This window comes from Phasianus colchicus, chromosome 17, assembly GCF_987193195.1.
Source record: "Phasianus colchicus chromosome 17, bPhaCol1.hap1.1, whole genome shotgun sequence".
Lineage (NCBI taxonomy): Eukaryota > Metazoa > Chordata > Aves > Galliformes > Phasianidae > Phasianus > Phasianus colchicus.
In genome coordinates, this window is record NC_143452.1 from 3,880,157 (window position 1) to 3,894,956 (window position 14,800).

Below are 14,800 nucleotides of genomic sequence, written 5' to 3' on the forward strand. Positions count from 1 at the left end.
CCAGCAGCCCCGCCCGAGCGGAGGACGAACCCGCAGCGCAGCAGGGATAACAGAACCTAACAGAACTAACGCGCGGCATTCCCAAGTGAACTTAATGAGGGAGTTAGCCCGCTAATTAACTGCCAGCACTATAAAAGCACTTTAAGCAGGGGTAAAGGAAGGGCTGCGATCCTGAAAGAAGCCTATAGGCGTTGAAGGCAAGTAGGGCTCTTCTTATTTCCCAGGTTCTTATTTCCCAGGTATTGCTCCATTTAGGTGCTATTTAAAGTCTCATTTAAGAAGTGTTTGGGCTTCTTGAGCGTTTCTCTTTGGAAGTTTCTCTTTGGAATGATCGCATAACTGTCCTGAGTAAACCTGTGGGCTCTCTGCTTTTGCTCTCAAAGGGCTCTATTTGGTGTGACTTCTGATGCTGTGTGTCCCCAGGTCATCCTGGCACAGCTGTGTCTGCAAAGCCTCACTGCTGCACTTAGTGGGATGCAGCCTGGCTCTGTCTGGGATAAATGCTCTCCTGACCTCGGGAATGAGAATAAAGCCTCTCTGATGGCCATCCCGGGTTGTCCCCTACAGCAGGGATGCTTTAAGGCTCCTCACACCCAGGGGAACAAAGCTAATAGCACTACGCAGATCCAATGAGTGCAACCCTGGGGATGCTACCTTGTCCCCCTGCCTAACAAGGGGCCTGAGAAGTCATTCCGTGGTGCTGCAGTGCTGGTCCTGTGCCCCATTGGGAAATGGGGCAGGGAGGGTGCCCTGCCTGGGTCTGAAGGGCTGCCAGCAGGGGTAACCTTTAAACTGTGTGCTCCAACAGGGACTCCTGGCTCCTCCGGCGCTGCGCCATGCTGTCCTCCCAGAAGCACAGCATCCTGACCATTAAGGACCTTCTGGACAACGGATTTGTGGCTGGGGCCTCTGGGCACACCCATTTCTCTCCTGTGTGCAGTTACTACCTGGACTCCAGTAGCGCCCCGAAGCAGAGTGCCTGGGAGCTGCTGGCAGATGTGGACACCACGAGGGGCAGCCCTGTGTGTATGGTGGCACAACCCATGGGCAGCGGAGCGAGGGCCGGCCTGGGCTCCTCAGACCTCAGCTTCCTCTCCTTCTGCAGGAGCCCCTCCGGCCCTGCTATACTCGACCTGTCAGCTGTGCCTTGCGAGCTGCCTGCTGGGCCTGGATGCTTACTGGATGTAACATCAAGGAACACGTCCACACCGTGCAAGGCTGGGAGGAGCCTCAAGGAGAGAGCACTGTCCCATAGCACCGAGCTGCTGAGTGACCTGCTGTCCCCTGGGAAGCCCCCAGCAGCCAGGTGGGAGATCTCAGAAATAAAGCCCTCCCTGGACACCAGCCTGCCCCTCGATATGAGCTGCTTGAGCTGCTCCAAGCCGGACATATCCCTGCTGGGCACCCCTGTAGTGCTCCCTGTGTCCTGGCCCAGGAGACACGTGGCTCTGTCCCACGAGGCCCAGCTGGGCGATACAGAGCCCAGCTCCGTGCTCCTGCACCAGGCCCCGTGATGCCTCAGCCCTGGCACAGCGGTCCCAGCCGCACGGTGTGGGGGAACACGGTGAGGTTTTTCTCCTCAGCGGGAGGTGACTGCGGTGCGAAGCCGATGGCAGAGCCCTGCGAGCTACAGCCTCCAGCCCAGCTCCCCGCTCCTATCCTACTGCTGTCTTTTGTATTAAGGTAATAAAAGCTTTAAACTTCCCCCTCTGCGCCTTTCCGCAGGCCGGGCCTCGCTCACTGCCCTCCAACCCCCTGGGTTCGTTCTGACTGACGGAGCCCGAAGGCCGTCCGCCGGCCCCGCGCCTCCCCGCCCCAAGATGGCCGGCTCCGCGCCGCTCCCGGCCGCGCCGCTGCCCGTCCCGCGGCGTTACCTGCCTCGCGGCCCCGGCGGCCGTGCGAGAAGGAGCGCCGCATCCTGCCCTTCCCGGCCTGCTGTGCAGGAGCCGGGCGGCTGCCTGGCCCGCGGGTATCTGCGGGGCCGGGGCTCGGGATCCCTCTTCTGGCACGCGGGGAGAAGCACAGGCAGAGCGCGAGGCTGCAGGGGCTGCCAGCTGTGAGCTGGTTGAGATTTTTTTTGCTGTTCAAACTTAACAAGTTTGTACTTCAGCTTTGAGCCTGGCAGAACGCTCTCACTGTGCTGCTACAGCTGCTGGAGCTGCTCTTCCCCTTCCCATCTCACGCTTCCACTCTTTTGTCTCTAAAATTACTTGCTCACACCAGCTTTTAGGGTGTTTACAGGTGGCAGAAGAACCACTATTGCTTCCCTTCTTTCAGGGATGAAAGAAGTGGTAAAATACTACATGAGAGTAAAAGGGGAAAGTAACTTGTACTCAGTTTTGTCAACAGCAGCACCTGTTAAGCCCAGGGTTACCTTTGCTGGGTGCCTTCATTGGATCAAACTCCTTCCAACTTCTGTCAATCAGTAATGAAGCTTTACATGTATTTTATTTCCTCACCCAAAGCAGTATTTCTGTTCATAGAATAACAGTTTAAACACTTCCCAAGGGCCAAAGGGACAGTTTTGAAAGACCGAATGCAGCTATTGCCTCTGCACACAGTTCACAGCAGACATTCTGGCCAAAACAACCTCCATTCAGTGAAAAAAAGCTCTTCTTTTACTTCAGCTGTCAGCATGGCACAAGAGACAAACAGCAAACAGGGAGCTGCTTGTATTCTCTAGCTGCTCAGATGACTTCTAAAAATCATGTTACAACATCAGGAACAGGTGACAAAAACAACTCTGAAAAGGGACACAGAAGGAGAGTGTATTTACAGTTTGCAGTTTAAACACCAAAAGAACAGTACAAACCACATCTATAATTAGCAAGATCGCACAGTTGTTTGGTTCAGCTGTAGTCAGTGCTGGTTGACTGATTGGTATTGATACTGTAGGGGAAAGATAAGGCTTATTATGTAAATCTGAAGCTGGAACATACAAAGTGCTTCTGTGAGTGAAAACCACAACCATATTATTAAAGAAAAACAAATGAAAGAGGAAAAAATGAAAATTCTGGAACATGCTGCTATGATAAAGGATGGTCTGTAAAGTATACAGATGCAAAGTATACAGTATAATCCCTTCTGCCAGTATTACATTGGCACATCTTAGCTGATTAGTAGCTTGGCAGGTGCATTGGGAAACCAGCTTTAGGAAAGTATCCTAAACATGAAACAATGTAAAATGATTGTTTTGTTTTTTTTTTTTGGGAGGGGTGAGGAGAGAAGGTAAGACAAACCTTTTGGAAAAGCAGCAGCTTTTACATTAAAAAACATGGCAGATAAAGATAAGGCACAAGTGTCACAAAGGCCTTACAAAGTGCTTGAGTGGGGGAAAAAATCAAGTTTTGCAGTCAGGGTGGCTGATGAAATACAGAACTCTTTGAATATCAAAGTGCAACCTCAGAGAGTTGTTAAAAATCTCCAGCAACACTGACACACAATGTTAATGATAGTGACAAATCTGTTCCTCTCACTTCTTATACCTTGGCTATATTTTCACCACACTCTGAGCTTCAGTATTTAATGGATGATGAATTCCACGTGAGTTTCCATTCCTAGTTTAATGTCTCCCTGAGTTTCCTGCACAGCATCAGCTTTTCCTAATAGGGATCCATTAAATCTTAACTTACTAATCCCAACACCATCCCTTCTTTTCATGATGTACTTCCAACCTTGAAGAAGGCAGCAGTCTGTAATGTCATCACTGTCTGATTTCAATTCTCCCCCTCCTGGAAAGAAACCTACACTTATAAACCTACCTCACACCTTGGTTCATTTTTGCAGAGATCCAAAAGGAGACTGCCTTGGGGTGATACAGTAATATATTTTCAGCATCTCCTATATTTATTGCTGTATTTTCTTTTTCCAGCTCACTAACCAGAGTAATGATCTTTCTCACATCTCAATTAAAAACTACATGTATGCCAAAAGGGCCAACAGTAAGACTTAGAAGAAAATAAATACCAGAGCAAGAAAGGACCAAACTTACATTGTCTCAGCATAAGATTTATATATAACAAAATTACAGTTTCAATAAAGAAATAGAAAAATAGGAAATTATCTGGAAAATACAAACATTTCCTCAAAAGGCATTAGTTATCCCAATTACTATATGTAACTGATCCATACATTCAGTGATATACTCAGTCTCAATCAATGTACTGAACACAGAGGTTGAAGAAAATCGCTAAGTACATTTTTAATAGATCCATCTCCATCAGGGGAAAGCCAGGTCTCAGTTACCATTCTGGAATCCAGCTTCACTTGTGTCAGTATCGTGTTCCTTAGGGAAGAGGAAAGGAGAAACAAAATCAGAATAAAACATTTCACTATGCAGGTTATATACTATAGTTTGTATAACATAACTAGTGTCAGATTTTGACCTTAACTGGACTGTTTGAGATACTTGTTAGTAAAAACAGCTGATCTGCCAAACAGAACTATAAGCATAAGGTACTTCTTTACCGTAAATTTGAACACAACATTCCCTGTAAGTAACAATGCTAGTTTTACATTTACATTGTAGCATTAGCAAGCATAGGAACACCCATGAGGCCACGCTGCTTTTACATGTTGTGCACATAAATGACTGAAATTACTCAAACTACACTTGCATGTATCAATACCCCCAATTAAAATAAATGGGAGACTTAATTAATTGAGCATTACACAATCTATACCACTATAAGTATTCCTCCTGTACTATACTTACACACTATACCTCTTGCCTGAGACAAGAGCTGCTGCTACAAAGATGCATCATCCTAGTGCTGATACAACAATTCACTTGCAACTCTGTTATTAAAAATACCTGATTCAGTTTCTTAAATTCAACCACTTGGAAGAAGATGTGCTCCAGAATATGTTTGGCATCCTGTTTCTCCTTTGGAAGTTTACTTGTTACACCTAGGATATCGCCACACTTTCGTACATAAAACTCCAGGTCATCATCAGTACCTAAACAAGCATCACAAGGAAAGAGGCAGGTGAGCATGAGACATACCTGTACCAGCTGGGCAAAAACATACCACCAATCTCCATTCATTTCTGGTATCCTGGGGAGTCTACAAATAGGTTCAGAGAACTAGTCACGATGTATTCCTGCAGCCAGTACTTTCTCATCTTGTCACTACTAGATATTGAACTGCTGACTTCAAAAACCATTCCCCAGAAGAATAGAAAGGGAGGCCAGCAACTCTCTAAAATAACAGCAGGCCTTACAAATCAAATGCCCATTTGGAAGAGGAAAAGACAGGGATAGGAAGAGGAAGATACACTGCTGCTAACTGATGTGTCAAGAGCTGTAACTCATGAACCAGCTTCCAACACTCAAAGCATACTTGGCCCAGGATTACAACAGTGAATTTTCATAAATTACAACCAGGTTAAAGTAAAACACCTATTTTCTTACAAAAACTTGCATATACACATGTGAAAAATCAATCTGCTAAGCTTACATTTGTTTGTAATCTCTGCAAGACGAGCTTTCTCAGAGGAAAATGTTTCATCCAAGTCAAACAGCTCCAGAGGAGGAGGAGGCAATTCTCTGAAAGCAGGTGGAAAAACCTTGAAGAGAATTAGCATTAGTTTTATTGACAATTATTTTCCTTATACTTCAAAAATCTCCAAGACAACAGTTTTAGACTGCACTTCAATAAACCTTTTATCAAGTCAAAAGCAACTCCAAAGCCCAGAGTACAAATGCACATCCTTTTAAAAATTTCATTTGTGGTTTGTAAAAATAACTAAATATTTCAAGACTGTAGTCTCTAGTATGCCAGAATTATCACTTAGAACAATGACAGATGCTATATTTGCAGTTTGTTTTTAATTTTGCTCCAAGACATCCAGGTGATTCCATTTAGTACTGAGATAGTTAAGGTACTAAGCAGACCATAACTACTCACCTTGAAACATTTCTGTGCTAATTTTGATGAGGGTGTTTTCTTTTTCATGCAGTCACCACATGTGCCACTACTGTGACTCTGCATTTAACAGGGCTGACAAGTGCTTAAAAGAGCAATTTATTTCTAAATAAACCTGTTTTTAAAGAGCGCTGCAAGAGATACGACTTCCAGTTGACCCCTGAAACTAGCTGTAAGTTATCACAGTAACATTTTCTCTGTGGTCAAACCAAAACAAGCCACAATGGCAGAGATAAAAATAAGTGTGACACCACTGAAGCTCATGGTGTTGGTGCCAGTCCAAACCTCTGCAAGTAAAAGTTTGGCCAGCCCTTGCTGTAAAAGACCAACACTTTACTTTCTTCTTCTCCCAAAAATGCAGAAGGTCAGAGAACAGTGGAACTGACTGGAACTGACTCCTCCCCAGTAGCATAATTAGATTGATGACAACACCACTATTTGCTAAAACACCACTTTCTGTTTTCACAGTAAAAGCAGAACCCCAAAGCCTTACAGGGCCAGAAGCAGCTACACGGATGAAGTGGTTATACATGCAAGGCATTCCTAGAGATCTTTCTGTACCATGCCAGATGCCATATTTTCAAGTTCAGCTGACAAAAATTACAAGTGTAAAAAAGCTACTTCTTAAGAGTCAAATATGTTGCAAGATCAGTATTCCTCTCCCTTTTTTTTCTTGAAAGAAACATAGAAACAATGCACAGTGTGTCCATATGAAACAAAGACCCTCCAGGTCCTGTATCAGCAAGATTACTTACAGCTGGCTGCAAGACAGGTAGTGGAGTCTCAAATTGAGGCTGAATGAGTTGGAGAGGTTCATGTTTCACATTCAACTGTTCGTAAGCTCTGCAGTAAACAAAAACAAAACAAAAAAGCATGAGAAAAGAAATAACATAATTTGTACTTAAATGCATTAAGGAGTACAGAAGTTAATTTTGCAGAAAGTAATGGCACAAAAAACTACGTATTAGCAATAACTGACTTTTAAAGCAAGCAAACTGAAGTTATGGCAGAGCAGACAATGATAGACAGACATAGAATGATAAAATAGAAGGAAGTCACACCTGTCAATTATTCAAACAACTTTTAAAGGGATGAACACACACAAGGAATAAGTGATCAAGTTTAAAAAGAGTTGACTGGAGATTTCAACAAAGTTTTTCAGAAAGTCCCTAACAAAAGCCGTTTAAAAAATTATTTGCTATGGGATCAGAAGGGACATTCCAGTATGAATTCACATTTAGGGAAAATATAAAAAAATACAGAGTAAGAAGAAGATGTCCACAAAGAGTTTCATGAAGTCTGTGCCAAGCCTGCTATTATTCAACATGTTCATACATGATATGAGTAGCATAAGTTACATGGGACAAAGCTGCCAGTGATAGAAAAGTGATGAAACCAAGCAGCAGATAAATCTTCAGGCAGAGAATTGCTGGGAAATGCAAAGATGAAAGAAACAGAGCTTCAGAAAATGCCAAGCAATAACACAAGAGTGGAAAAACAACCAGCTCTCAGAAAGTATCTCTCTCTTATCCCTCCAGAAAGTACCCAACATCACTGCATGCAGTTCTACAAAAAGTATCAGTTCCTTGAGGCAACAACTGATAGAAAAAGTAAAAAAAAGAATGTCAGAAACTACAGCAAAATTCATATCAAGGAGAAAACCTGTTAAACCAGAAAAAAAAACACCTGCAGAAGAAGAGAAGACCACACTATCACACTGAGCTCTGGTAAATATTCAGAATGCGGTACACAGTTCAGTTTCTTCTGCTAAGTGGACACAATAAAAACAAGCAGAAAATGTAGAAAAAAAAAAGAATGTAGCACATTAATAAATAAATAAGTTCACAGCTGCTGACTTGATAACTGAAGGGAGGGCAGTTGTGTCCAGCTGATACAGGGATGTATCAAACAGCTTTGTGAAGTCTCTTGGGTTCTCATCTCCTTCTTGCAGGCAGACCCGCAGTTGCTCAGACAGTGCAGCTGTATCTGGGAGCAAGGTGTAGTCTGAAATCTGAACAAACACACAGACACGCACATTATTAAGAAGACCAAGCCAATCACAGTCTCTTACTAGTTTCCACCTCTCCTAATGTCATCTAGAAATAATTACTCCATTCTCCACCAGGCACAACCCTTTGAAGTGCAGCTTACACCAGAAAACTGCAGACTCTGTTCTTAGCTGCACAGGTGCTTGCTGCATAGACACTGTATCTGAATTTGTTAGTTCTTGTTAAAACCAAGAGACAGCTGAACACTCAACTATGCAAGACTTTTTCTTTTCATATACACAGAGTATACAATTTTATCACGCATATTTCTAAATAAAAAATAATATCTGCATATGCAGATAAAAAAAAATAACCACAACTAGAATTGATACAAAGGTTGATCCTTAACCAGATAAACAAAATCTGCCTTTGCTTCTCTTGACTGAAGGCTCAAAGCTGAAGTACAAACTTGTTACGTTTGAACAGCAAAAAAATCTCAAACAGCCAAAGTGGGAAAGGTCTTTCACAGCAAACTTTATGAATAAGCACCAACCCAAGACTAAAATAGATATATTTTTTTATTCTCAATTTTCTCTCCTAGTCTGTCTAGCAATTCTTCAACTTCTATCCAAAATAAAGAGTCTGTAACAACAACAGCATTCATTTAGCTGTTAGCCATTCCGCACTAAATCATGGCTTGGCAAAACCAGCACTGCTGGACCACTCTATTATTTACTGCCTTGTGAAGGATCTCTCTTACCTCAGGGTCTTCCATGTCCATCTGGTTTAAATGAATATCTGATGTTGTGAGCCACTGGAAAAGTATATCCTGGAAAAGGGGAAAGCTTTATTCAAATCAGGAAAGCCCAAGTTCATTCATATTAAATCTAATAATGTACAGCAAAGAAAGAAGTAAAATGGGTAATAAATCAAAGAAAATCTAGAGAGAAAAGACAAACTTTAATTTTTATTTACTTATGGGAAGCAGTGATTCACAACAACAAGCCTACCCTGTGTGAGATGTGTGCTTTCAGGAAAAACCTCTTCTTACAAACAAGGGCAGTATGCACTACACCTTGGAAAACTCATTACAACCTATCAGGAACTACATATACAGTGGTTTAGTATTAATCATGTACAAAAAAATCAAGCACTAAAGAAGCTAAGAAGTAACAGACCACAAAAGACCTACTGATCATTTTTATAATACATTGTACTGTTAAAAACTCCCTTCTGTTAATTGTGCTGTGACAAAGTCCCCAGGATGTTAGCTGTTAGCAATGGGTAAGACTCCACACCAAACCACTGTACAGCTTTCATGGCCAAGAGGAAGCTACTAAGCTTAAATTCCTTTATAACTCTGTGAAGATACACATACTTTTTTAACTTACCATGATCTTACCATTTTCTTCTTTATCTAAATATTGATCACTGAACATGTGGCAAGATCCCAGTGCTGCCATCTTTCCACCTTGACTCTATCGAGAAAGAATACAATATAACAAAAAAACATTCCTAGTTGCAGTTTTAGAGGCAATTGTTAATGGCATCTAATTACAAAGCAATTAAAAAAAACAAGAAATGTTGGAATAAGCATTGAAGGCACTTTCAAACATGGAAAGCTCACAAGAGCGCAGCATGCTCTGCAGGCTCATAAATTCAGTAAAATACTGATCTTTTTGAACATTAGAAAGACCATTGGCTGGCAATCCAAAAAATCCCATATTGTCAATAATAGCTGCACTTATGTTATGTTTGCAGAAAAAAGAACACTTTTTTTGATGCAGCAAAAAAATAAGTGAAAAAAATGGAAACCTAAAGGACAGCAACATGCATGCATATCAATACAGGATGTGAGCACATCAGCTAACAACAGAGGAGTTTGATAATTTCATTGCTTCTAATATAAAATGCCAAATATTGAGGCCCTTATATTTTTCTTTAGCTAAATCAAACGTGCATAAAAAGGCATTCATGAAACAACTTTGGTATTCTTCTCTATCCAGATTACCCCTCATGCCCTCCACAAGGGCACACATACGAAATAGGAAGTTTTCACCATGTGTGCTTCCTGCACCAGCTGTGGAACTCGTGGCACAACATAACCACACAGACTGCTGCAATGACATTGAAGAAACTCAGAGCTCCAGTTTGTCTAACAAATTTCTGGTATTTCTCACTCCACATTTTGCAAACAAAACTCAACTTGAATTCTAAATGTTCGATTCCAAACAGAGTAACTAGACAGCATCCCCTGCTCTTACTTTCCACTCCTTCAATTTTTGTTGCTGTTCTTTACTGCGTCTCTTCTTTGCTTCAATAGATTCTGTTTTCCTTCTGGTACGTTTCTCTGCTCTGCCTGAGAAAGAAGCTCTGTCTCTGGCTTCATCTTCTATCTTTTTGTCTACAATTTCTGCAAGCTAGACAGGAAAAATGATGCCATCTATTCGAATTCACATAGTAGTATTATAATGCAGGAAGAACTACAGGTGACATGTAATTGTTTCCATTTCAGTGATCAACCCGTGTAGAAGATCTTTTGGAGGTACAAAGAAGTTACATGGCTTTCACTTGGAACACAATATATTTGTTATATTTCTCAGAAGAAAACACATTTCTCTGTACCCACGAGGTGAAGCATGTGGAACTTCACAAAAACAAGCACGCTCTTGAAATGAGAACACTAACCAGCAAGGCTGTAATCCCAGTGAGGCTTTACATAACTTCAGCAATTTATGTCACAAAAATACATCTCTGCATTAATGCAAGTAATTTCAAGATTATCATGGGTGTGAGATTAGACATCAGTCTATAGGTCCATTGGATTTATGTGCAAATATTGTGTCAGGGGAAGGGATTTTATTGTATCTTTTTCCAACAGTTGCACACACAATACCAGCAGTAAGTGTACTTGTAAGTTCACTCACACTGCTGTATTGTCTTTGATTTACAGGGTGCATTTCAGATACAACGTGGGGGAATGAAGACAGATAACTTCAGTAAAAAAATAAAGAAAAATCTCCTTCCTACCTAAAATACGAAAAAAATAAAAACAGTGTTAGAAAGTTATGTACACAGTAAAGAGCATGTTAATGTAGCTATGTTCACTAACAATATTAATTCCTTATACCCATCCACTACTAGTAGTTTTCTTTTTTTTAATAAACTAAGAAATCTGTACAGGTAACAGACATCTACCAGTTCTGAGCTGATGGTCCTCTTTCTTAATCCAGTATAAACTAAGCTAACAATCTCATTAAATGGTCAAATTACATGGTTTCCTCCATGCAGAATCATACCTCATGCTGATAGAATGCAAGAATAGGTCTGTTGAGAGGGAAGCAGACAGATCCTGTTGACAGAACAGCCACTGCCGGTCTCATCACATTTAGTGTGGCACCAAATGGATACACAAAAGTGAGAGCTCTGCAGAAAATACACAGACTCCTTAAGTGTCTGCATGCATCAGACAGGCTCGTCTCATCTATAAAACAGTCTATCTGCCTAAGCTGATTAGTTTAACCATGCACTGATGGTGGAATGCCAAGAGCCCTGTTTGAGAAATTCAGATCACCATGACATTACTTTCTATGAGGTGTTTCCTGGCTCATAATTTGTCTGGGGTAAAAAGAAAAAAAAGGGATTCCTCTCGATTTCTGTTTGCACACTCATGTGCCTGAGTGAAGAGCAGGCATACTTAATCATAGACAAATATATATATTAAATGTTTTTACGCTTATCATCTTCCTTGTAATCAGCCACACATTTTCTGTACTAGTCTATAAACTAGCAGCAAGAAAAAATAAAAACATTTGAAGTTATTTGTGGAAAGGGCATATTATTCTCAATGTCTTTTCACTCCTCTGCAGAATAAAATAGCACAGGCAGACAGAAAGTTAAACATCGTAACACATCTACCTGACCCTAGACTAAAAGTCTTTGGAAAAAAGTAGGATTCCTCTTCTCTACAGTCAGACCACTCATCAACTAGAGGCACCAACTCATGCCTATATATGCTGTTCAATCAAACTCAAATATAGAGAGAGGGGAAAAAAAAAAAAATCTGGTCAAGAAAGTAATAATTCCCCTCAAAATCTATCATTTCTGCTCTTTACTTGCAGCCTTCTTTCCAGATAAAGCCTTGGGAAGCAAGAAGCTGACTGACATATATACATTAGAAAAGCTCATCATAAGCTAAATAAATTCCTGCCTATGGAGCCTATCAATGGAGCTGAGGCTAAAGCTTTTCACACCAGCTGCCCCAAAGGAAAACACTTACTGTGAGTCATGCCCATTCCCATCTTCAACTGTTGTCTCAAGCACTGTTTTTCTTGCAGCTTCACTGATTCCCCTACAACAAATTGGAAGCAAAGCCTACTGAAAACACTATGGGCTAAAAGAGTTTATTGTAAAGATGTATATAGCCAAAATACCTACCTATTCAAAACTCCATCAGAGATCAGTGCTTCTTTTGGGTGGTAGTACTTGTAATATACATTTCGTACAACAGCATCTTGGATAAAAAAGAAATGAAATAAGAGGAAATTTATATCTTAACTGATCAGTATGCTAAATGTAGCAATTTAAATGAGTTTAGCTCTGGGCTCCCTTGAATGTTTCTTTCTAACACTGCAAAGCTGGCACATGGCCCCTTCACTATTGTTTCCTTCTGGACATAAAGATTTAGACAAGCAACATACTTGCAACATAAAACTATGAAAAAAGATCACATCCCCATGTCTTCTGCATATTCTTAGAATGAAAAAAAAAAAAAAAAGATGAAGTTAAAAGAATTCTTATCAAAGTTTTTAATACATCTCCTAAAGCATGATGATGATCAATAGCGCTGATGCACAAAAAAACAGAGAACAAAAAAATACCACAGTCCAAATGCCACCAAAGAACCTACAAATATTTCCTGTACACTGAGACACACAGTTTATTTACACTTCGGCAGTGCAAAAGCTAATGGATTGCATGTTACTGGTCTCCTCCAAGAAAGTGCCACAGCTGCTTCAGGTGAGGTACAGAGATGGCCAAGTTGTTACAAGCTGCTGTGCCCATGGAAAGCCCTTGGTGTGCCTCAGTATTACACTACAAAGCACACACATATTTCAAGAGAAACATATCCTGAAAAGATCCAAGGGCATACTTTGTGTGCAGGACCCACAGAGCTCATACCCTACTGAGGTATAAGCTACAGAGACTGAACTGCTCTTAGATTTTCTAGGAAATGAAAGAATAAAAGGTATCAGTGAGTCCCATTACCATTATTGAAAACGATCCCATATTCTTCTAACAAAAAGTTAATGTTTGTGCCAGATCTGGACTCGCCGCCTTCTCTTAGCATCACCAGGATGGCTCCACCATCCTCCAGGAATTTCTTCAGAACCAAAAACTAAAAGACAACAAAAGTCCAGAAAAAAAACATAAATGAAAGAAGACAACAGCAAGACTGCAAGAATCATAGAATGGGCTGGGTTGAAAAGGACCACAATGCTCATCCAGTTCCAACCCCCTGCTACATGCAGGGTTGCCAACCAGCACACCAGGCTGCCCAGAGCCACATCCAGCCTGGCCTTGAAAGCCTTTAAGCATCCACAACCTCCTCGGGCAATCTGTTCCAGTGTGTCACCACCCTCTGTATGAAAAACTTCCTCCTAATATCCAACCTAAGCCTCCCCTGTCTCAGTTTAAAACCATTCCCCCTTATCCTATCACCATCCATCCTCATAAACAGCTGTTCTCCCTCCTGTTTATATACACCCTTCAAGCATTAAGATGATTCTGACAACCTGCAATGAATTTGATGCTATGAGAAAAGCATTCAAATCTCAAGCTGTGTAAATTCATACAAAGCAGTAACATTGCAAAATCATCTACACTGTTATTTTTTATTTTGCATTAAGCAAATCTTAAAACACAGCCCATGTGCAAACAGGTATGGCTTTAAGTTGTAGGAGGGAAGATTTAGGTTGGATGTCAGGGGGAAGTTCTTTACTATGAGAGTGGTGAGGTGCTGGAACAGCTGCCCAGAGGCTGTGGATGCCCCGTCCAGCCCTGGAGGTGTTCAACGCCAGGTTGGATGGGGCCCTGGGCAGCTGGGCTGGTATTGAATGGAGGTTGGTGGCCCTGTGTGTGGCAGGGGGTTGGAGATCTGTGATCCTTGAGGTCCGTTCCAACCTGGCCATTCTGTGACCCTGTGATTCTTACCTCAGCAGCACTGAACTTTTCTCTTGGACCAGCTGTTATCCACAGTTTCACTCCATAGAGCTTCTCAGACGTGATCTCATCTTTTAAGCTACAAACAGACAACAACAAAGACACGCTATTTTTGTCCTGCACCACCACGTTATTAAGAACTGCCAAACAAACATTCAGCAAATCGCTCCATTCGCTTCCATCCTCTTGCTTCCGTTTGGAATGCACAACTCAAACGAAGAGAATCAGAAGCTTCAACCCACCAAACATTAAAGCACGTCAGCGAGGCGGAGCCACGACTCGTTCCTCGCTCCCGCAGCGCGGCACCGAATCGCAAAGCCAAAGCCGCGCAAACGAACGGCTTCCCTTCCGCCCCCGGGAGCCCCAGCAGGGCAGCCGAACCGCGCAGCACCGCGAGGACGGGGAAGAGCAGCGGCCCGGCCCTCACCTCAGGATCTTCCAATTCCCTCGGAGCCTCTTACGCCACGCCTTGTAGCTGCTGGCGGGAGTGAAGGCTTCCCCTTTGGAAGCGTTGAAGACGATGGCGTTCCGCGGGCCCTTCTCCATAGGGCACGCAGCGCCTCCCGGCCGCCCGGCAACGCGCCGCCTGCGCATGCGCAGCAGCCCGGAGGGAAGGCGGTCGTTCGCCGCATCTCCCAGGAAACACTGCGGCTGGGATCGTAC

General features: G+C 42.4%; 2 protein-coding genes across 6 annotated transcripts; one reads left to right on the plus strand and one right to left on the minus strand.

Annotated features, from left to right (window-relative positions):
- The first annotated feature begins 7 nt into the window (after positions 1–7).
- On the plus strand, positions 8–11,065 carry LOC116235150 (uncharacterized). 4 transcript variants are annotated; one of them, XR_016472018.1, is made up of 3 exons: positions 10–197; positions 809–1,683; positions 10,431–11,065. XR_016472018.1 is itself a non-coding variant. In XM_090152357.1 (2 exons), exon 2 carries the CDS (start codon positions 837–839, stop codon positions 1,512–1,514), a length of 678 nt encoding a protein of 225 aa, XP_090008483.1. In that variant the 5' UTR covers positions 8–224; positions 809–836; the 3' UTR covers positions 1,515–1,718. The 4 variants fall into 4 exon arrangements, 2 of the variants coding, with proteins under 2 accessions (XP_090008483.1, XP_031458994.2); XR_016472019.1 differs by lacking the exon at positions 10,431–11,065 and adding an exon at positions 1,726–1,858 and having other exon boundaries at positions 809–1,564; XM_090152357.1 differs by lacking the exon at positions 10,431–11,065 and having other exon boundaries at positions 8–224; positions 809–1,718.
- IFT52 (intraflagellar transport 52) lies at positions 2,046–14,756 on the minus strand. Of its 2 annotated transcripts, XM_031603131.2 has the most exons (14): positions 14,565–14,756; positions 14,129–14,216; positions 13,184–13,313; positions 12,353–12,428; positions 12,195–12,266; positions 11,215–11,341; positions 10,180–10,335; positions 9,307–9,393; positions 8,676–8,744; positions 7,784–7,938; positions 6,683–6,770; positions 5,460–5,568; positions 4,814–4,959; positions 2,046–4,285 (listed from the first exon to the last, which is right to left on the minus strand). In XM_031603131.2, the coding sequence occupies exons 1-14, from the start codon at positions 14,729–14,731 to the stop codon at positions 4,238–4,240; spliced, it is 1,518 nt and encodes a 505-aa protein (XP_031458991.2). In that variant the 5' UTR covers positions 14,732–14,756; the 3' UTR covers positions 2,046–4,237. The 2 variants fall into 2 exon arrangements, with proteins under 2 accessions (XP_031458991.2, XP_031458992.2); XM_031603132.2 differs by lacking the exon at positions 10,180–10,335 and having other exon boundaries at positions 14,565–14,753.
- Between the last annotated feature and the right edge of the window lie 44 nt (positions 14,757–14,800).

Coding starts and splice junctions, on each gene's coding strand:
- LOC116235150 (XM_090152357.1), top strand. CDS start 837: ATGCTGTCCTCCCAGAAGCACAGCATCCTGACCATTAAGGACCTTCTG.
- IFT52 (XM_031603131.2), bottom strand. CDS start 14,731: ATGCGCAGGCGGCGCGTTGCCGGGCGGCCGGGAGGCGCTGCGTGCCCT. Junction 11,342..12,194: donor GGGAATGGGCATGACTCACA/GTAAGTGTTTTC, acceptor TATTTTCTGCAG/AGCTCTCACTTTTGTGTATC. Junction 4,960..5,459: donor TGCAGAGATTACAAACAAAT/GTAAGCTTAGCA, acceptor ATGCTTGTTTAG/GTACTGATGATGACCTGGAG.